The sequence below is a fragment of the Elephantulus edwardii genome, unplaced genomic scaffold, assembly GCF_000299155.1.
Source record: "Elephantulus edwardii isolate Elephantulus edwardi_28Jun2011 unplaced genomic scaffold, EleEdw1.0 scaffold00086, whole genome shotgun sequence".
NCBI classification, from domain to species: Eukaryota; Metazoa; Chordata; class Mammalia; order Macroscelidea; family Macroscelididae; genus Elephantulus; species Elephantulus edwardii.
Genome location: NW_006399836.1, coordinates 5531268 through 5553645, shown reverse-complemented (window position 1 = coordinate 5553645; position 22378 = coordinate 5531268). Strand labels below are relative to the sequence as shown.

The window sequence follows — 22378 nt, the reverse complement described above, 5'->3', positions numbered from 1 at the left end:
CGACAGCCTGGTAAATCCTGTGGGCAGTTCTCCTCTGTCAGCTGGGGTCACTAAGAGTCAAAATCCACAGGACAATTCACAGCACCAACCACCGCATCACTCATCCAGGGGCATGAGTGGCACAAATAGATGAGCTCCTGACTATTAACCACAAGACTGAGGGTTCAATCTACCCCAAGGCTTCTCGGCAGACAGGCTTGATGATCTGAAAGCACAGCAGCCACAAAAGCACAGTCTGCTCTGACCCGCTGGGGAGGCCGTGAGTCAAATTCGACTCCACAGCAGCTGCGCTGGGGCTTGTTGTTTGTTTGTTTGTTTGTTTTTTGATCACGTGTACATCTCACCGAGGTCCCCTTGTCTCGTCCCTCACAGATGGTTTCACGAAGGCCTCTCTAGACATCAAGCAGAGAACTTGCTCATGGGCAAGGAGGTGGGGTTCTTCATCATCCGCGCCAGCCAGAGCTCCCCGGGAGACTTCTCCATCTCTGTCAGGTACCCGCCCTCATCCAGTTCCCGGATGATCTTCCTCCGCCTGCAGCTGCCCAGACCACAGAAGTCAGGAGTTCAAATGACTGAGGGACCAGGGACGCAGGAGGCCCCGAGACTAGGCATCTTATCAACTGTGATGCTTCTCTTCTCATGACACGTGGACATGACCTTGGTTCATGTTCACGGTTCTTTATCTGCCGTCCCCTCCCCCTCCAGCCCTGGTTCTTCTAGAAAGATGGGGCTTGTCTCCAGTTCACGCTGTGCCTTTGATCGCAGGTGCTCAGTGAGGATTTGTGGAAGGACTCCCAGCACTAGTCATTCCTCTCGAGGTTTAAATCTTCACCTCGTCTTTAATATTTAAGGAGATCTGGGGGTGCAGAGCATTACAAGTTGGGCTACTACACCAAAAGGTCAACAATTCAAATCTGCCAGCCACTCCTTGAGGGAAAGAGGAAGCCTTTTCCTTCCGAAAAGATTCACAGCCTCAGAGATCCAAAGGAGAGCTGCCATCACTCAGAACCAATGCAGTGGATTTGGGATTTTGGAGCAGAGAGGGGAGGACGGGGTGGAAAGGCTGTAATGGGAAATCCTATGAAGGTGCAGGAAAATGGAAGAAGTGACTGAGGCTGGCCATCAATGTGACACAGCCCCAGGTAGGAACAACCTCTGCATGTGGTCGGCACAGTGGCGATTAGAAGCCACCTGCCAGACTTGGTGACCACATTTGAGAGCACAGGAAGTAATGCTGACAGCGGCACAGCAGAGTACATGACAGGCTGCGCGGTACGCTGTCAGGTTAATTGACGGAAACTGCCGGTCCGGCTGCTTCCACACTTTGAAAGGCAGGCATGCAACCTCATCACTTTCAGTCAATCACTCTAATCTTGGGTGACAAGTGATAAACTGGGGTGACTCTACTTTTTTAGAGAGAGTGGATATTTCAAAAAACAGATAGGCATGGAAACATTTGTATGTACTGATGGAGGTTGCTGTGTCAGAATTAGTGGGACTGGCTCAGGACAGGGAAGGGTTCAGAGCTGCTGTACATAGGGTTGCTATGCATCGCAGGCGACTCAGCCCTTAACATTCTATGATAGGTTTAGAAGCAGGAGTTGCATCCACTTCCTAAACAACTTGCCTCTGGAAACTCTATGAACTTTGAGAAATGTCAATAGATGTAGAGGGGTTTCAGGCCTTTGGTTTATAGGGTCACTATGAGTCATGCTCAACTCGAAGGCAACCAACAACAACATATTCCCAGGTGGCATAAATGGTTAAGCACATAATGATGTACCCAAAAGCTGGTTGTTTGACCTCACCCAGAGGTGTTGCCAAAGAAAGTCCTGGCAATCTACGCCCAAAATGTCACAGTTGAAACCTCAATGGAACACACTGCTACTCCATGCACCCCAAGTCACCACGAGTTAGAAATGACTCAATGGCAAGTGGGAGCTCTGATGGCCTAGTGCTAAGGAGATGTGCTGCAAACCCAAAGGTGGGTGGTTCAAATCCACCAGCCGCTCTGTGGGAGAAGGATGGACATTCTCCTCTGATACAATTTACAGTCTCTGAAAACCTGCAGGAGGGTCAGCTATGAGTTGGTCCTGACTCGATGTCTGTAAGGGAGACTGGCTACTAGTTTGGGGCTGTGTTTGGTTTCGTGGGTGTTTGGGATGTTTTTTGTTTTGTTTTGTTTTGTTTTTCTTTCTGGTGCCTTTAAGATGCTTAAAAAGAGCTTGGTCTTTTTAGCATTGCCCTGACAATGTTGCTTAGATGCTTAATTATCCTTCACTAAAACATTCATTTTCACACCCTGGGCAATGAGAAGCTGTAGAACAGCCTAATATTGACAGATCACAAATCTTAAACTTGTTAGGTCATCGCAGGTGAAATGTTGCTTTAGTAAGAAATGTTCCACACCAAGCCTGTTTCTTCCAGGTTCCGATTACCGAGCTGACTGGTAATGTGTTAGCTCGAGGGCTCCCCTGGGTCCTTTGGTTTGCGTGACTTTAGCTTCAGCTTTAACTCGGCTAGGAAGGCCGGTTCACATTTTCATGATTAAAGTGAACTCTCCCCAACAGCCGACTTTGATTTCTGCCAAAACCTTCCCCAGCTGTTGAAGCAAGGCAACTTCTTTTTACGGCAATTATTAGCATAACCATCACTACATCCTCTACAGAAATGTAGCATAATGTATTCCAAGGCAAATTCCTTTTTCTTTATTTATACATCTGTGAGCACAGATAATTGAGAGCTAATTGTAGCCCCATCATTCAGCATTTGTTTGGTGCATGAACAATCGGCGTGCACGTCTGGAGCCCTGAGTTACACCTTCTCCTCTCTGTAGTTGAGACAGCGCTCGGGCCATTCTCTCTGCAGAGGCTCAGAGTCCAGCTGCAAGCGGATGCTCATTTCTGCCTGATGTTCTTAGGAGGCTAGGAGGACTCATGCTGTGTGCACTTGAGTTCTTTGGCTAACAGGCAGGGGGTGAGTAATTATGATATCATGAGATCATTTTCTCCTCCTCTCCCAGATGTGAGGAGTAATGAGCATGATCTAAGCCAAAGAGTCTTAGCGTGAAGAAGCCAGAATTCACAGAGACAACAGCACAGCGGTGGCGGCGTGTCCATCTCTTCCCTGAAGCGGTCAAACATGAGGCTGCTACGCCCCTTAGACCAGACTGTGCACATGAGACAGAAAGTGGGAATTTCTGTTCCCTTCTGAGCTAATAAAAGTTGACATTATCACCCTCAAGGCAGAACCAACTCAGAGCTCACCCTTCGTTGGGTTCCAGAGGCTATAAATCGCATGGGAGGAAACTGCTCATCTTTCTCTCAAAGAGCTTTAAATGGGTTTGAATTGCAGAGCAACCCCTACAGCCTACACGACCACTAAATCCATCCCTAAGAAGCCTTCACTCATTTTCCAAAATAGCTTTATTCTCCAAGACTCCTTAAACTTGTATTAGAAGAAATACAGCCAGAGTATTTCTTGGAAGCAAGACTGTGAAGACTTTGTCTTAAGAACTTTGAGCAACTTACCAGGCGAGGGCAGTCCCTACAGAAAGACGTCATGCTGGGTCGGTGGAAAAGAAGAAGACTCTCAAGGAGATGGGTTAACAAGGTGGCTGCAGCTATGAGCACAAACACAGCGGAGGTGACGAGGCTGGAGACAGGTGGGCAGTGTCCCAGCCCTGGGTCCCTGTGAGTTGGAGCTAACTCCAGGACACCTAACAATAACAACATCCCTCAAACTCCTGGCTTTTCTAGTGGGCCAGGAAGTTGGTGTCATTGATGCCGTTCATTTTAAGATAGAAACATGTTTCTGTCAGAAAATAAATGTTATGTCCCAAAGAGAATGACCTGGGAGCCTTACCTGGAGAAAGAGTGAAGCTAATAATAAAAGGCCAGTCCTTCCGCTCCTGCCTTGTGGTTAGAATCCAGTTTGTCCAGCGCTGCAATGTGTCCATCGCTGGTGAGTCCAGACTGACATGAGAAGGTGCTGGCCTGAAAGAAAGATACACAGTTGTCGTCTCGTTGATTCTGACTCTTGCTGATCCTACGTGTGTCAGAGTAGAACTGTACTCCACAGCTGTTGCATCAGAGAGCTGGACAATGACTAGGGAGGACAGAAAGAGTATTGATGCCTTTGAGCTGTGGTGCTAGAAAATAGTTTTAAATGTACCCTGGACTGCCGAGAAAACAAACAGATTCATCCTGGAGAGGGTTAAACCAGGCTGCTCCTTGGAGGCAAGGATTCTGAAGCTTCATCTGACATACTTTGGACATGTTGCAAAGACAAACCAGTCCTTGGAGAGACACATCATGCTTTGGGTGGGGGGGGAAAGACAGTGTAAGAGAAGAAGACCCTCAATGAGATGGATTGATTCAGTGACTGGGGTAATGGGGGCCAGTGTGTCAGAGACAATAAGATTGTCACAGGATAGAGCAGGGTTTAGGGCTGTTGTACATAGGGTCACAGGCAACTCGATGGCATATAACAACAGATGCCAGCCCTTTCTTTGGATATGCCTCTGGATGGGCTTGAACCTTTAATCTTTAGATTAACAACGAAGTGCACCACCCCAGGATCCTTAAAGAAGTTAGGATGTTTAGATGGTGCTGCAGGCCAAGCCAACTAGACTGTTACCAGATACCTGGGGTTTCTGCATCGCTCACTGTGATGTCCACCAAGGGTCTTCACTTCCTGCGCCTCAGTGTTCTTGGCTGTACAATGGAGAAGTTCAGATAAACAACCTCCAAGATCTTTTTCCAACTATAAAACATCCATACAATGGTTTTCTAAATATTTCTATAGTAACTGGAGTTTCCCCCCAAAAGTGAAAAATACTTTGTAACTTTATGCCAAAGATAAACCCAACCCAACAGAGCCCCCTTACCAAGGACAGAGTGATACATTGCTCAGGGAAGAGAGTACTTTCTCAACAAATAACTAAAACTACTGCTGTGGGGTAGATTCCAGCCCACGGTCACACTCCTGGCAGCCCTATAGGACCAAGTGGAGCTGCCCTCCCGAGTCTCCCAGGCTGAAATAGTCACAGAAACTAACGGCCACCAGTTTCTCCCACAGAGCGAGCCTTTCCAGCCAGCAGCAGAGCGATCAATCACTGCACCATCAGGATACAGTCTCAGCAGTTAGCGCTGGGTTGGGGGCCTCTGGTGGCTTTGTCCGTAGGGAGTTGCACTACTAGCCCAAAGACCAAGCCTCTCTGCGGGTTCAAATCTAACAGCCACTCCAAGGGATGAAGACACTATCCCTTCCCGTGAGACTTACAGCCTCACAAAGCCACTGGAGGGTCAACCCACCCATCTGTTCCGACCCAGTGGTAGAGAGGGAGAGAAAGTCCGAGGTGATGGGCTGCTTCAGGGAGATGACTCAAAGGATTTCTGAGAACAGAAAGGTTGCAGGACTTTGAGAAGCCTTCTGAGGTTTGATGGAGTCTTTAGCCTAACACAGGATTCATCAAAAGAGATGCGGCCACACTTAAAATTTACTTTGTGAAAAAGGTCTTTGCCCTCCTTAGGCCTTAACGCTAAAAAAAATCAAATTCAGCCATCAAATTGGCTCTGACTTAAAAGAACCCATCGTTACAGGGCAGAACTGCTTCATAGGATCTCGTGTAATCTTTATGGAGGTGGAACACCAGGCATTTCTTCTGCAGCACTTTTTTTAAAAAAATAAATTCTTTTTTTCTTTTATACTGGTTTACTTACATGTTGTTGTTGTTGTTATGTGCCGTCGAGTCGCTTGCAACTCATAGCGACCCTATGCACAACAGCCCTAAACTCTGCTCTGTCCTGTGCCAATCGCACTATCTCTGACACTCCCATCCTGATTATCCCAGTCACTGAATCAATCCACCTCATAGAGGGCCTTCCCCTCCTGCACTGTCCCTCCACCCTCCCAAGCATGATGTCCTTCTCCAAGGACCGGTCTCTCCTCACATGTCCAAAATATGTTAGACGGAGCCTCAGAATCCTTGCCTCCAAGGAGCCACCCGGTTTAACCCTTTCCAGGACAAATCTGTTTGTTTTCCTAGCAGTCCATGGTATTCTCAATACCATATATACATAGTTCATCTATATTGTTTTTCACACTGGGTCTTTCCCATGTCTTTTACCCATCCCTCCCTCCACCCATCAGCTGATGGTATAGTCCACCTTTCTTCATCCGCCTGGCACTGGAGCTTTTTTCCCTGTAAGAAAGTAGGTTTATAGCCCTGTTGTTGTTGTTGTTATGTGCCATTAAGTCGCCTATGAGTCATAGCGACTTTGAGCCCTGCCCTGTCTTAAGTGAATCTCACTGACACCAACACACTTGCCCCCATAAACCCAGTTTCTGTGTCAATCCATCTCATCCGGGGTCTTCCTCTCCTTCAGTCCCTCCATTCCCCCGCTTATTCTGAAAGCAAGATGAGATTATAGCCCGAGGCAGGCTCGTATTGCCTTCTGCTGATGTAAGAAAATACCCACTAGAGTAGCCTAAAGGAGCCCTTGAGGAAGCAGCAGTTAAACACTCGGCTGCTGATCAAAAGGTTGGTGGTTCAAATACTCCAGCTGCGCTTTGGGGACGGGGGAAAGGGGGAAGATGTGACGGTCTATTCCTATAAGGATTATAGGCTTGGAAGCCCCATGGGGCAGTTTTACTCTGGAGTTGCTAGAGTTGTGCTGTCAACCTAAGAGCAGGCAGTTCAAATCCACCAGCTGCTCCATGGGATGAAGATAGGCAGTTTCCTCCCGTGAGATTTACAGCTTCTGAAAACCAGCTGTGAGTCCTTTCCAGCTCAACAAAGCTTAACAACTTTGGGTCGTTAATGAGTAACAATTGACTCAACAGCTACATATTTTATATCTTTGGTTTTTATTTTGGATAGCCAAATAAGGAGTCTGTTGGCACAGATTAAGCGCTGTAAGTAAAGGGTCATCAGTTTAAACCTACCAGTCACTGCGCTAAGAAAGATGGGACCATCAGCTTCCACAAACATCATAGACTTGTTAACCCTATGGGCGGTTCTTGTCCTACTCATCCCACAGCAGGGAGCACTGGTGTTACAGTGGTTTCGTTCCCGCCTGCTAACAGGAAGGTTGGTGGTTCAGACCCACAAGGCACTCCATGGAAGGAAGACTTGGCTGTCTGTCGCCATAACTAAGATTTACAGCCTTCAGGAACTGATGGTGCAGTTCTGCTCTGCCCGCTCGGTTGCTCTGAGTTTGTCACCTTAATGGCAGTAGAGCTGGTTGGTCCCATAGAGTAGTAGTTATGGGTCAGTGGCCACAGAGAAGCCCAGGGCAGCCCACCCCAGTGACAGGTGGTCTCTACCTTCCCTGCCCCGATGCTCAAAGCCCCAGGGATGGACCTGCTCCCTGTGCATGGTTCTATTTGGGTTTGCTTGCTCTCCAGGCATGAGGACGACGTCCAGCACTTCAAGGTCATGCGAGACAGCAAGGGCAACTACTTCCTGTGGACAGAGAAGTTCCCGTCCCTTAACAAGCTGGTGGACTTCTACAGGACGACGTCCATCTCCAAGCAGAAACAGATCTTCTTGAGGGACAGAAGCCGAGAGGATCAGGTAAGCTGGTGGATGCAGCCACCCACATTGGACAGGCCCGAGTGAGCCGTCGAGAAGGTGCACCTGAGGGGAAGGTGCTCGGGGTATTCTGAGAAGCGGGCGTCAGGTCTCAGATTAAATACTAGCTCCACATCCCAAGCTGTGGGACTCCAGAGAGCGCTTTGATCCTCAGTCTCTTCATGCATCACAACGAGTTACTATAATCATGGTGGTGCTAGTGATTGCCCCTCACAGGTGGTTGTGGAGCTTAGAGAAGAGTGTCTCCCCTCCCCCCGCCCCTCCTGATTGTGCGGCGAGCGCTCAATGAGCATCAGCTCAGCGTGGCTGCTGTTGATTTGTGAAAGAGCCCTGGTGGGAAACAGGCTAAGCTCTCAACTGCTGACAGCCAGTTCGAGCTCGCCAGCAGTGGCTCTGAGAAGAAGAGAGACCTGACAATCTACTTTCGGAAAGATTAAGCCGAGCCCACTGCCCTGAAGTCCACCATGTCTCCCAGGGACTCTGCTGGACAGAAGAGAGCTGCCCTTCGGGTTTCCGGGGCTGACTGAAGCATGTGCCTCCCATAGAGCCGCCTGTGAGTTTGAACCTCTGACCTATCAGTTTACAGCCCACTGGCAAATCCACTGCACCACTAGGGCTCCTTCCTATAAGGCCAGTTCTACTCTGTCCTTCAGAGAGCTCTGGTGGCTTAGTGGTAAGGAATTGCACTGCCCATGCAAAGGTACATGGTTCGAATGCACCAGCTGCTCTTCAGGAGAAGGGTGGGCAATCTCCTCTCATACGATTACTTACTGCCTCTGAAAACCTCCTCTGGAGGGTCAGCCACGGTCAGTTCTGACTGCCCGGTATGCAACAACAACAACTCTGTCCCACAGGTCACTGGGAATTGGAATTGCTATGGAGACACACAACAACAACAGTATTACTTTGTGGTAGAGTTTTCAGTCTGGGTTCATGGATGAACAAAGTGAGGGCATGCGAACAAGAGAGCTTTTACAAGCATGACAGCCTTTGGTGACAGGGATGAGGTGGGGGCCATTGGAGGAGAATATCAGACAGAATTCTTGCTCTGGGAACTCTCTAGAGCACTGTCTTTAGAAAAGACGTGTAGTTTTGTACATCACACAGACCTGGCTTTGAATCCTGGTTTCATCTCTGACTCTTTGTATTCCCGAGCCAAATTAGAAAATCCTTATGAGTCAGTTTTCTCCTCTGTAGAATGAGGATTATGGCAAACCCACCTTCACTGGGCTGTTGTGAGGATTAAGGGTCAGCCATGCTCCACATGCTGTCTGTTGGGTGAGTTGTCATCAGAACCTGGCAAGGTGGCCTTCCTCTCATGCTGTTCAACAGTGGAACAGGGCTGCCCACACCTCCATCAGCGCCAGGACTGCTTGCACAACAGACTCTTTGACCTTTGGGTTTTCACTGGCAATCTGGGGAAGGAGATTACCAGAACACTCTTCTTAGTCCACCTCAGTCTGTCGTCTTCTCTGAAACCTATTCAGAATCATCTCTCTCCTTGCTGTCCACTCAGAACCAACTCATGACCTGCCAGTGGGTTTTCAGAGGCTGTAGTGCCCACAGGGGAAGAGGGCCCGGTTTCCCCCCACTCCCCGACAGATGGGTGAATGACACTTGAGGTACAGTGGCCAAGAATCAGCCTTAGGGCTCCCAAACAGATGGAAGACTTGTATCACCAAACCACTAGTGTCCCTGGTTACAGAAGGCATCAAGAAAATGTTAATTTGCCTTCCCTAAGTACACACATGCACACGCACACATGAATATGCTTGACATTTTCTAAGTAAATAACATACCTTGCCAGGAACAAGGCCACTCTGGTGGCCTCATCCTCAGGGAGGCTGTCCAAATCCACAAGCCAAATCCAAGGGCGAAAGACGGTGAGTCTCCTCTCGGGCCACTCACAGCCTCAGGAACCCAGTGGAAGCTTAGCTGTCAGACCTGGTTTCAACCAGACAGCAACAAATTGGTAAGCTGAACCCAAAACAGGTTCTGTGAAAAGACATTGATGGAGACTTTTCAAGCAGCTTGTGTTTTGGGGAAACAAAGAGTCCCTCCCATATAGGCAATTTAGTGGCTCGAAGCCTGAGAAAATTCCAACCAGAGGAGAAATGGGTGTTCCCACCAGGTGTTCTGAAAGAGAAACAAAGGTTATCCAGGGCCTTGGGAGTTGTTTTAACCAGGAAACGGATGGTGGGATTCATTTACTAGGGTGTGCACGCAGAGATATAAAAGCACCGTAACATGACCACATCAAACTGGATTAAATGACTTCATATTTGTAAAGCGCTCAGGACGGTGCCCAGTACACACTAGGCCGGAAGCCCTGTGTAAGTGTTTGTTTGTTAAATAAAAATAACAAGAAAGCATCTCAGATTCATAAGGTTGTTAGAGCGTTAAGCAGAGAGGCCTTGTTCCTTTCCCAGCATGCCCAGCGGCAGGCTTGGTTTCCATGGTGCTGTGAGGATGTTGCCGTGTGGGTCTCTATCACCAGGCTATAAATGACGGTTCAGAATCAGGCCAAGTCAATAGCAGAGCTTATCTGGAAGGTAGGATGTCCAGCAGCATGGCAACACGCGATAAGAAGGGGTGGCATTGTGGCAGTAAAATAGGATATTCAAGCCTGGTTACACAGAGAAAACAAGCCCATCAGCAAAGAACTAAATGGGCATCGGGTGGATGGTGATGGTCTGTGAGCCTGAACTGCTGACACTGGGAGAAGCTGAGAAAGAAGAGGCCACTTTTGAAACCGTGAGGGTCTGACCTGTCCATTCTCTTTCCGCCTCCTTCCACCCCCATCAGCTGTTCAATGGTGAGCAAACTGGGGGAACGGCTGCCAGAAAATGGGGGTAAACCCGCAAGATGCAGGGGAATTGGAGTTCAATCCTCTTCATTCTTTCTCCCAGAGTCGCCGGGGCAACAGCCTGGACCGGAGGCCCCAGGGAGGGCCACCCATCAGTGGTACTGTGGGGGAAGAAATCCGGCCGGTGATGAGCCGCAAGCTGTCAGATCACCCAGCCACCCTGCCTGCCCAGTACCACCAGTCACCTCCCCATTATCCCACTGCCACGCAGCCACCACAGCCACGGTACCTGCCGCATCACCATCTCCACCAGGTAACTCCAGAGAGGAAGTGGAGCGCTGTGGGGTGGGGAGGAGGACCTGCCCTCCACGCTGGCCCAGGCCATTGAGTCCTCAACGCCACTCAGTATTTGTAAACGTGCCTGAAAGGTGGAAGGAGCTGCTCCAGCAGTGAGAACCCCGTGCCTGGCTTCATGGGGTTCTGGTCACTTTCAGCATCCACAAAGAACACTCACCCACCCTTTACACCACACAAACCTGGAAACCGCTCTTGGCAAAGAAAATCCGTGAACTCAGTGGTTGTCTCCCTGACCCTTCCTTCTGTGTGTGAGCAGATGTGAGTGCGCGTGTGCACACACACACACACACACACACACACACACACAAGTACATGCACGTGCATCTGTTATTACATGCACACACACACTTGCTCTGAGGACACAGTGAACAATTTCTTTTCCGATCAGCACAATTCCGTCTATTCATGCCCCTTAACCAATCCGACAGAGTCAATTGGAAAGCAGGAAGGATTAGCACCACCGCGGAGCTTTGCTCAGTTTTTTATTGATCCCCCACCTTGTTCCAGATGAGATTTTAGGCAGCTAACAGAGAAGCCGGACAACGCAGCCAGACAGCCTCATTCCTAAATTCCAGCTTCCTCTGTGAGCTGTTTCCCCAGTCCCTTCGCTGCTCCTCCCTTCTCCCACTCCCCACACAGACACCCCTTCCAGCCACACCATCTATCTTTAGTTACCAGAATGATCCCTTGTATTTGCTCTCAGGCCTTTGTGGCTTTGTGTAGGTTCCTTCCTTCTACATGAAATGCCCCTCTGGGGTATTCAAGCAGCACCTCCTCCATGAAGCCATCCCTGATGACCCAGGCTGACCAGGGCTCTCCCCCTCTCACTGGGACACTTACCACCTATGTTTTGTGTCTCCCTCTCATCTGAAGCTCTATGGAAGCAGAGGCCTTATGCTTTCCAAGACACAAGCCCAGGTTATGACATGTGCCTGCCCTCCTCCTCTCTGTACTCCACGACTTGCCACTGAGTCAGCCCCCTGCTCACGGCAGCCCCATACACGATGCAGCAATTGCTACGCAGACTGCATCATCCTTGCAATCAGCTGAGGGTTGGAGTATGCAATCCATAGGCCTTTTATTTTTTCATTGTCATGAAAATAAAGATAACACAACATCTACCCATTTTTCATATATGCAAATTTTGGGGGAGATTGATTAATTCATAGGGTTTTCATTAACTGATATTTTAGGAGCTGAGCACCAGGCCTTTCTTTGTAATCCTTCCTTAATTTGGAAGTGCTGCTGAAACCTCTTCAGCAGCAGAGCAAGGTACCAAATTCCCCCAGCAGACAGATGGCTGTGTGTGAAGTGTACTGTCTGGGAATTGAACCCAGGTCTCCCATATTAGAAGTGAGAATTCTACCACTGGGCTACCATACTATTGTTGTATGTCATTGACTCAATCTCAGTTCATAGCAACATTATACAACTGAGTAGAACTGTCACACAGGGTGTCCTAAGTGGGAATATTTATGGAAACACATTGCCGAGGTCTTTTCTCTCACACAGACACTGGTGGGTTTGAACCGCCAACCTTTCATTTAGTGGTTGAGCACCAAATCATCTTATCACCCAGGTTCATTGCTCTGGTTTATTGTCCCCATCAGCAAGTATTCCTGGAATCTTGGTTGTGTCTATTACTTCCAAGCAAAGCACCAGGACGTGTAGGAGATGCTCCTGACAGTGGGTAACGGGTGGTTTCTCACCTCTGTCTCTAGGACCGCCGTGGAGGCAGCCTCGACATAAATGACGGCCACTGTGGGGCAGGAATGGGCAGCGAGGTGAATGCTGCCCTCATGCACCGGAGACACACAGACCCAGTACAACTCCAAGTGGCAGGGGTATGTTCACATTCCCTCTCCAGGAAAAGACACAGTGTTTAATGGAAAAAGGGAGATGAGGAAGTAGAGGAATGACGGTCTCCCAGAAGAGACCTCAAGCTGCGCAGCAGAAACCAACAGAACAGGGGGCATCTGGGAGTGATGGCAGGAAGGGAGTGCTGGCATCGGGCTGCCCCTAGCACCATCCGGTCTGCTGCTCTCAGTTTGACTGTGAGACCTGGCCCTGCTCTCACATTTCTTGGCTCTAGTTTTGATGAAGAGAAATCTGTTGCCTTAATGGTGCGGTCCATCTTCACTCAGTTGTGCTAACACCCAACGCCTGTGAAATTTGGGCACACTGTCAATCTACTTGTCATGTGGAGAAAATAATAGCATCATTTACTGGTATAAACAGTAGTACCCATTGAGATCTTAGAGAATAACATCTCGGATAAAAATCTTGTGAGCCAAGGACCCTGGTGAGTTCTAAGGACTGAGCATCTTGGTGCTGCTTTAAGTTAGCAAGGCCATCGGCCAGCCTGCAGGAGGGTTGCAGTTGGGAGATTTACCCACGGTGAGAGCACCTCACAGGTCCCCGTCTCTGTGTCACAGGCGCACAGGAGACTCGTCCAGCCCACAGCTCGAGTGAACGTGTTCTTCCTTCCCAACAGCGTGTGCGGTGGGCCCGAGCTCTGTATGACTTCGAGGCGGTGGAGGACGATGAGCTGGGGTTCCGCAGTGGAGAGGTGGTGGAGGTCCTGGATAGCTCCAACCCATCCTGGTGGACTGGCCGGCTGCACAACAGGCTGGGCCTCTTCCCGGCCAACTACGTGGCACCCATGATACGATGAGGCCTTTTGGAAAGACTTGGAAGCTTTCAGTCTGAAGCTGCCAGCAAGAGAGGGTGCGAGGGGGAACACTGGACTATGTACACATGTGTGTGCGCACACAACATTTTATGATAGTAATTTATTGACAATTTGATTGATTGATTGATGAGTTGATGTAAAAAAGACTCAGTGGAGACTTCTGTGTGTGCCATCTCTCTCCTCCCCTGGCTGGGCGTGCAGAAGGCAGTGGGGGAGCTGAGAAGGACAAGGTCAGGGAATTGTTACAGAGGCTCTTCCTGTCGCTACAATCTCACCACTTCCTCCTTGCCTTGTGGACTTGCCTTGAGAGGTTCATGCCCAGGCGTTGGAGGCGGAACTTCAGGGTGGGGTTGGGCTTGGCTGGACAAGTTATGGCTTACCTGCAAGCAAGTCTCCTTGTGGGGGTTATATAAAGGCCACATCCCTCCTCTGCCTGACGAGTGGGCACTGCTGGGGTGGCAGCAAAGGGGTCAAGCAGCCTGGCGAGTCCCAGCTTGGGGCCAGCGATGGGTATGAAGGAGGTGGGAGAAGCCTGTGACTCAAGGCCTTGTCTGGGCAATTGCCTCTGGCCCCCCGTTCACTGCCTGGGGACACTTGTCTCTCTCAGTAGAATGTTCCTTTGTTAATCCTCATGTCTTCTTACCTCTCTAACACGGAGAGGGTGAGCCATCTGGAGGGACTGCTCATCTATCCTCCAGTGAGGTGCCTGGATCGAGCCTCTCTCTCTGCCCAGCTCTGAGGACTGTGGCATCAAGGTTCTGGAACGTTCCTACAGGAAGCCACAATGCTGACCTTCAGAGGTGTCCTTGAGTGTTAACCAGGGTATCTCCTCAGGACTCAGTTGGTTCCCCTTCGTCTGTCTGTGCTCTGAAGATGCCATGTCAACGGCACAGAGAGAAGCTGGCTTCACAGAAACAGCTGCTCACAGCGGATTGACTGGTTCAAGGTGACTCCAGGAGGAAGCTAACGTAGGACTGAACAGCCTGTTTCGTCTGTCAGCATCATTCCCCCAGAAAGACGCCCACTATCACTGTCTCTCATGGCTCCTCAAGTGTGAGGAACAGCAAGGACTTGGGAGAAGGGAGCCTCGGAGCACATACATCTATACTAGGGGCACTTACCCTTCAAAGGAGTCCTGGTGGTATGGTGTTCAAAGCCTTAGATTGCTAACCAACAGATCGGCTGTTCAAACTCACCAGCCACTCCATGTGAGATGTGGCACCCAGCTTCCTGAAGACGACAGGCAGCCTTGGGACCCCCATGAGGCAGTGCTGTTCTGGCCTAGAGAGTCGCTCTGCGTCGGAACCCACTCCAAGGCAATGGGTTTGGATTGGGGTTAGCCATCAAAAGTCACACACTATCCACCCTATGAAGGAAAGGGTGTGTGGGTGTGTTTGCACACGCACGCACACGCATGTGCACAGACAAGCACACACAGGCACAAGGACTTGAAAGGATAGAGTGGAAGTGGTGCTGGGGGCAAGTCAGGGCCTGTTGCTTTGGGTCTCTGCTCAGTCTTTCCTGCTCCTGGCAGGGATGAGGCAGCCATCGCTGAAGGTGTCATGAGAGGAGAAGACAGACTTTCTGATTGCAGAGTAAGTGCCAGTGGAGTGTCAGCCGTGTCCCCTCTGACTCAGGCCCTCGGTCCTCTTTGGCGAATGAGCAAAGAAAGGGAACGGGCGGTGGGGGTGGGGGTGCGGGGGGGCAGGGGAAGGGATGAGCAGCCAGCAGCCTTTGGAAATAAGGGCGGAGAAGGCGAGAGGGAGGCAGCTCAGGCATTTCAAAAGACGGCAGAGCAGAGGGAGAAAGCAGAGCCATGAGAAAGGTCACGTGGGGTGAGCGGGGCGACTGGAGTAGTAAGTTAACCAGCAGATGAAGGATGGAATGAGGGGGAGAGGAAGAATTAGGGCAGTGAGGATGGACGCTGGGAAAGGCAGGGGAGAAAAGAACCCACTCCGGGCTGGGGAATGTGAGAACAGTCCCAGCATCGTTGTTGATTTTACAGTATCAATACATCACAGGCTTTGAACAGCCCACTTCCTTCAGCCATTTGTCTGATTCTGTGGGAGGGCATGTTCTCCCCACCCCCACCCCAGAAGACAGAGGGAAATGATTTGGTTCCTGTACCTCAAAGCCCTTCTCAAGAAAGTTTCAATTAAACAAGTGCTCTTGTTCTATCTGTGTCTGCTGTCTGTGTCGTGCTCACAAGAGGGGCTGAGGACATGGGTGGGGTGGGTGACAGGGGTCATTGGTGACGGCAGGAGTGTGAGCCAAGCTGAGCTTCAGGAACTGGGTGTTTGTACCACCAAGACTGCCGTGAGGGTGTTTTTATTGCGGTGTTAAAGTGCCTTGCTTCTGCTAATCCAGATAGCTGCACCTCAGAAGGGGTGCAGAGCCCAAAGGCTGTGGGATTCTTGGGGACCAAGCTAAGCAAGTGAGGAGCACCCTGTCCGCTCTGGGAGGGGGAAAGTGACCTCCACTCTCTTGGCCTCTGATGCTGGAGGGGGGAGCAGCCAGGGAGCTGTGCCCACCCCCCCACCAGCTGTTCCCACCGGACAGCTGCACTGTGGTATCTCTAGGCAGCCACGCAACCAGCCACAGAGCAGTTCGGCCGAAATGTTCTGTGTGACTTGGAATCAGGGACAGTCAGTTCCTGCTGGGTTTTCCTAGTCACTTGCTGAGGCTCGCTGCCTTTCAAACATCTGGCACCTCGACTGCCCACCCACTTCTCTATCACCTTGGGGTAATCTAAGGCGAAGGCACTTCCCACGGTACAATGCTCCCGAGAATTACGTGGGATCGGTGGTAAAATCTGCTTCTGATTTGGTCCTGCGTTCCTAACTAATTCTCAGACGATGCGGCTGGTCTGTGGACCACACTTTGCTTGGGCAAGGAATTTGGCAGCGAGTTAAATATCTCTTATAAAAATGAAAGTTGGATCCCTTTTCTAGAGCTCTTGAGGTTTTTTTTGTTATTGTCAAAGAACTTACTTTGGCTGTGTGACATCATTTTCTGTCCAGCTATGTAGGTGCCTTATCCCAGGGTCTTCACCTGCACCAGCAATCCACTTGTCTTTATATATCTAACCCGCCCCAGCGGCATGCTGGCAGTGGTGACTCTGGACAAGGCAAGGACACTGGGCTGTTTCCATGTTCTTGCTGTAGTGAATAACACTGATATCAACATTCGTGTACAAGAACTGTTTGTGCCTCTGTCCTCATTTTCTCAGGGTGTGGAATTCACTTTCTTACAGTGAGAGGCATTCTCATGAAATACACACCGCCATTTCCTAATAGTAATTCTTTTACACATGAGCAGAGGCTATAGAAGTCGAGAAAGCTTTCTCAGAAAAGCTTTAAACATGACATTGATGTTTGTCCTGTGTGGCTCTGCCTGGAACACGAGGGATGGCCGATGTGACACTATGAGACCTTGGTTAGCCCCCAGAGTCATAGCCCCCTGCTGCCAAGTCAGCTCTGACTCATAGTGACCAGCGGGGGTCCGAGGCTGTCCATGTTAAGTCCAGCAGACTGCCTCATCTCTCTCCCACGGAGCAGCTGGTGAGTCGAAAGTGCCTCCCTTTCGATTGGCAGTCAGTCCAACACAAACTACTCCACCAAACTCACTGTAGACTCCTGATGATCCTTTTCTGGGTTTCAGGGCTGTGAATCTCAGTGGGAGCAAACAGCTGCATCTACCTTCTGGTGCATTTGAACTGCCAACCTTTTGGTTGGTAGCAGCACTACCATGGAAGGCACTACCCCACTAGCACTCCTTAAAGAAGTCCTTAAAGAAGCTCTTCAGCAAATAACTCACAGGGAGACGGACTGACATGGCCAAGTTACGCTCCCTCCTTTGCCTTGTCCAAAGTCTACCCCCAGCTGACTCCACCACAGGGCGTGAGAGCAGTATGTATTGTCCTGTTGGTTTGCCTTTATTTTCTCTTCTGTTGCCTCTGTTCTTTACGGGGGAGCTCTGGTGACATTGGCCATAGGGAGCTGCTTGCTGACCCGGAGGCCCCACTTCTCTCTCCTGGTTTGAATCCACTCCTGGTTTGAAGTTCTGCAGTTCATCTCCTCCCATGCAATTTACAGCCTTGAACACCCAGCGCAGGCTCAGCTCTGAGTCAGTTGCAGCTTGACCACGATAAGCATGTGGTCCTTCCTGTGAGGTAGCCTGCAAGTGCGGTGGTTAAAGCACTAGGCTGTTCACCAAAGGCTTTTCGTCAGTAGCTCCTTGAGAGAAAGAAGAGGAAGCCTTGATAAAGGTTTATGGTCTTACAGACCCTCAGGGCCAGTCCTCGCTGTCCTGTAGGATCGTTCCATGGCAGTGCTGGTTTGTATGGCAGTGCTGGTTTGTTTGGGGGGATTTTATTTTTGTTCTTCTTTTTTTATTATTTTTTTTTTATTATTTTGTGTGTGTGTGTACCGTCAAACCAGATCCGACTGGTACAGGAGGAGACTGCCCCTCCTCCTTCTCCAGCAGAGCATCTGGTGGATTTGAACCGTGTGCATCTGGGATTGCAGTGCAACTTCTTGCCACTAGGCCACCAGAGCTCCCTTGTTCTTCTTTTAAGATATGTCTCAAGTTCCTCTGCTTCTCCCCCTCAGTGTGGCCACAACACCATTCCTCTCTGATGACTTATTCACATCCACACTTTTCTCCCTGCCCCATCTTGTCCTTTAATGAATCTACTTATTTTTAAAGTTTATAGTAGGACAGTTTAACCAAAAACCCAATTTTAATCATTTTTTAAGTATACATTTCAGCGGCATCAGTCATACTCACCACATTGTGTAGCCATCACCACTATTTCCAGAATCTTTTGGTTAGCAGCTGAACGCTTTAACCACAACACTACCAGGTTGACTCACAAGAAGAATCAGGTGCTTATCCACTCATTGTGGTTGGGTTGGAACAGACTCACAGCTGACCCTCCACGGGATTTCAAGGCTGTAAATTGAAACGCACCATCCCACACAGAAACTCAGTCCCCAGAAGCATTAACTCTCCAGCCCGCCCTGGGGAAACACCACCTGCCCCTAGGGACCCCTTGTAAGTTTGTGGCTGTATGTGTTTGGAGCTCACTCTGGTGTTCTAGTAGTAAGAAGCTTCACTGCAATCCCAAAGGCACGCTGTTCAAATCCACCATTCGCTACATGGGAGGTGGGAGGGATAGTCTCCTCCCATGTGATTTACTGCCTCTGAAAACCCAGTGGACAATCGGTTGTGAGTCGGTTCCACTTGACAACAAATAACAACAACGTGTTTATCTGTGCTAGATGCCTCCTACACGTGGGCTCATACCACTGCGTCCTTCCGTGTCTCCAGGGTTCGTCCACGCTTTGTGGCACGCATTACTACTTCTTTTCTCTCCATGGCTGAGTGACACTCCATTGTGTGGATAGACCACATTGTGTGTTTTCGTTCATCTCATGATAGGTTCCCCTAGATGGATTGTGTCTACCTTCTGGCTACTGTGAATATACCATAATGAACGCAGGTTGGATCAATATCTCTTTGAGTCCCTGCCTTCAAGTACGTGGGGTTTCAACCTGGGAATAGAATTCCTGGGTCATCTCTGCATTCTCTTCTGTCTCCTCTCCAATCCATTCTCCGTGCAGAAAACAGAGAAATCATCATGAAATTAATAAACTGATGGCATCATTCCCCTTCTTACTACCCTTAGATTCAAATCCAGCCCTAACATGGCCCTGTGAGCCTGAGCCCCCGCTCTCTCCAGCTCCTACTTCTGCTCCCTTGCTCCTGCTCTCATCCCTGCCCCTCTGACCTTCCCAGCAGGCCCAGGATTTATCCCCAGACACTTCGCTCTGCTGTTTCCTCTCCTGACATGCACATCACCTGTAAACTCCTATTCATCTGCAGGCTTCTGTTTAATTGTCACTTTAAAATAATGCCTGCTCTGACCCTTAATTTAAAATAACCTCCCTAAAAAAAGAAATAAAATAACCTCCCCAATTCATCTACCTCCTGGCTCCTTCTGCTTTTCCAGATTTGTTTGTAGGATTATTGAAACAGTAAACTCCAAGAGGGTAAGGATCCTGTCAATTTGATAACCCATTGTCCATCCAACATCTAGCACATGGGAACTCTGGTGGCCTGCTGGGTAAGAAGTGACATTGCCAACCCAAAGTCAGCCAATTTCTCTCTTTGAGAGAAAGATGGACAATCTCCTCTCAGGCAATTTACAGCCTCTGAAAATCCCCCGGAGTGTCGGATATGAGTCAGTTCCCTCTTGACAGCCCATAACAACAGCAAAAGCACTGTGCACAGCACAGACAGGCTCAGTAAATATTTACTTATTGAATGAGAAAGTGAAACCTGATGTATCACACCTATTGCCACCCAAATGCCCCAGTCCTTCCAGATGCGGAAGTGCAAACAAGCCCATGTCAACACTGATGACCTAGTTACTAGCATTTAGCCATCTCCTCCAACTTCTTCTGAGAGTCCAAGATGGTGGGGAGCTGGTGGTGCCCACATATTTAGTCCATGGATCGTTCCTCTTCTCCTCTGGCCGTGCTCTGGTGTCTCCACACATCTTCCACTGACAATACCTTTCCTGATGCTGTGAATCCCCTATGTGTCCCTAATAGAGCCATTAAAAAAACCTCATCAAATCTGCCTTGCCATTCTATATCAAGGATACTGGAGGAAAGAGAGGTAGAGAACATCTCAATTTGTGTCCCAGCTCTGAGTAGCCTTGTCCACAAGTACCAGAGAGGCACTGCTGGGACCCAGAACTCCCACTGCTCTCCATGAGCACAGCCTGTTCTCCTTCTCAGCCAAGCCCCCCTCTCTCCATCAAAAGGGCCGGATGTCAGTCTTGCCCTCCCCAGCTCTTGTGTCTCTCTTTCCCTGTTGTTCCTTTCTTCTTCAGTTGAAAGGGAATGCTATTAAATCCCAGACTTGTAGAATAGACACACCACACGGGCCCAGCGGATGTGTACCCTGTGGCCCAGCCTGGGTTTAGCTACAGTTCATTCGTTCAATCACTTACATTCTAAGCACCTTCAAGGGGCCACGTCCGATCAGTCTCTGGTCCTTCACGTCTATTGACAGTTTCTCTGTGCCAATGCCATCGCCACTACCTGATTTCACACTTCTCCCTCTTCTTCCCCAGGTGACTGTAATCACCTCAGAACAGGTCTCTAGGTCCCTTGATTGTGGTTGTTGCTGCTGTTAGGTGCCATCAGCTGTAATTCATAGCGATTAAACTACAGCAGACTGAGTCATTGCTTGATGGTGTACCAGCCTCACCTCCTCCTTTGTGTTCAGCCCATGACCGCAGCCCCTGCGTCCACCCATCTGGCTGAGGGTCTTCTCCCTTTGTCTCTTCGTCTTTGCTTCTGAGGAACAGCCTGGCTGCAATTCTTCCAAGACGAAATTGCTTGTTCGTTTGGCAGACTATGGTACTGTCTATGTTCTTCCCTAATCTCACCGTTCGAAAACATCAATTCTATGATCTTTCTTAGTCATTGTCCAACTTCCACATGCATAGGAAGCAATTGAAAATATCACGGCTTGGGTCAGGTACACCTTCATCTCTACACTCACATCCTTGCTCTTTAACACTTTTCAGAGTGGCAGTTGATTTGCCAAATATAGCTCATCACTTGATTTCTCTCTCTCTCTCTCTCTCTCTCTCTCTCTCTCTCTCTCTCCCTCTCTCTCTCTGTGTGTGTGTGCTGTCAAATCAGATCTGACCGGTACAGAATATTGCCCCTCCTTCTCCAGCAGAACATCTGGTGAATTTGAACCACTCACTTCTGAGATTGCAGTGCAGCTTCTTGCCACTAGGCCACCAGAGCTGCCTCGTCACTTGATTTCTTGACTGCTGCTTCCATGAGTGCTGATTGTGGATCCAGCTAAAATGAATGACTTGACCACTTCGGTCTTTTCTCCGTTAATAATATTGCTTACTGGTCCAGTTGTGAGGATTTTTGTTTTCTTGATGTTAAGTAAGGAGTGAGGCATATTGAAGGCCAGAGTCTTTGAGTTTCATAGGTAAGTCCTCCAAGTCTTCACCTTCTGTGATCAAAATAATGCAGGCTCTTAATGATTCTTCTTATTATTTCCAATTATTTGCCCAGCATACAGATTGAACAGGTGTGATGAGATACAACCCTGAAGCACACCTTTCTGATTTTAAAAGGCTCGGTAATCGCTTGTATTCAAACAACTGCTTCTTGTTCTGTGTACAGGTTCCACATGGGCACAGTGAAGTTCTGGAATTCCCATTCTCCACAATGTTATCTATACTTCGTGATGATTCACACAGTCGAATGCTTTACATCTTTCTGACATTCCCTGCTTTCAGCCAAGACCCATCAGACGTCAGCAACGATATCCCTGTTTCACATCTTCTGAATCCAGCTTGGATTTCTGGCAGTTCCTCCCAGCTTGGTCCCCTCTAATCCAGCCCCCACCCAGCTGGCTGCCAGAGAGGCCTGATTAAAATGCAAAGTGGATGACATCAGGCTCTTGTCTGGAATCCGTGAGGGACTCCCCAGCGCTCTCAGGCTAGGATTTAAACTCCTTAGCTTAGCACTGAAGATGTTTAGTGACAGGACGGCTGCCTGTGCAGACACATTTCCCATCTCCTCACACCCACACACCCTTTCCTTCAGCTGCTCTGAACTACCTGTGGTGCCCTGGATGAGTCACACTGCCTCAGACCTCAGAGTCTTCCACGTTTCGTTCCTTCTGCCTAGGATGTCTCTTTCAGCCACTATTTTTTTCTCTCTAAACCAACACTGTCCAGTAAGCATGTCTGTAATGATGGAAAATGGTCTCCATCTGCCTGTCCTATAAAGTAGCTGTGACTCCTGACTACTCGGAACATGGTTCAAGCATCTGAGAAACTCGATGCTTTATTTTCTTTTAATTAGTTTAAATTCAAATG

The 22378-nt window shown here is 49.2% G+C and overlaps 1 protein-coding gene across 1 annotated transcript in view; it reads left to right on the top strand.

Moving 5' to 3' along the window:
- The window catches only part of GRAP2 (GRB2-related adaptor protein 2), a 29329-nt gene extending 15895 nt beyond the window's left edge, over window positions 1-13434 (top strand). The window contains exons 3-7 of the mRNA XM_006890101.1: window positions 373-492; window positions 7411-7579; window positions 10507-10716; window positions 12482-12604; window positions 13255-13434. Coding sequence (XP_006890163.1) covers window positions 373-492; window positions 7411-7579; window positions 10507-10716; window positions 12482-12604; window positions 13255-13434 — 802 coding nt within the window. The remainder of the gene's footprint in view (window positions 1-372; window positions 493-7410; window positions 7580-10506; window positions 10717-12481; window positions 12605-13254) is intronic.
- The last annotated feature ends 8944 nt before the right edge of the window (window positions 13435-22378 follow it).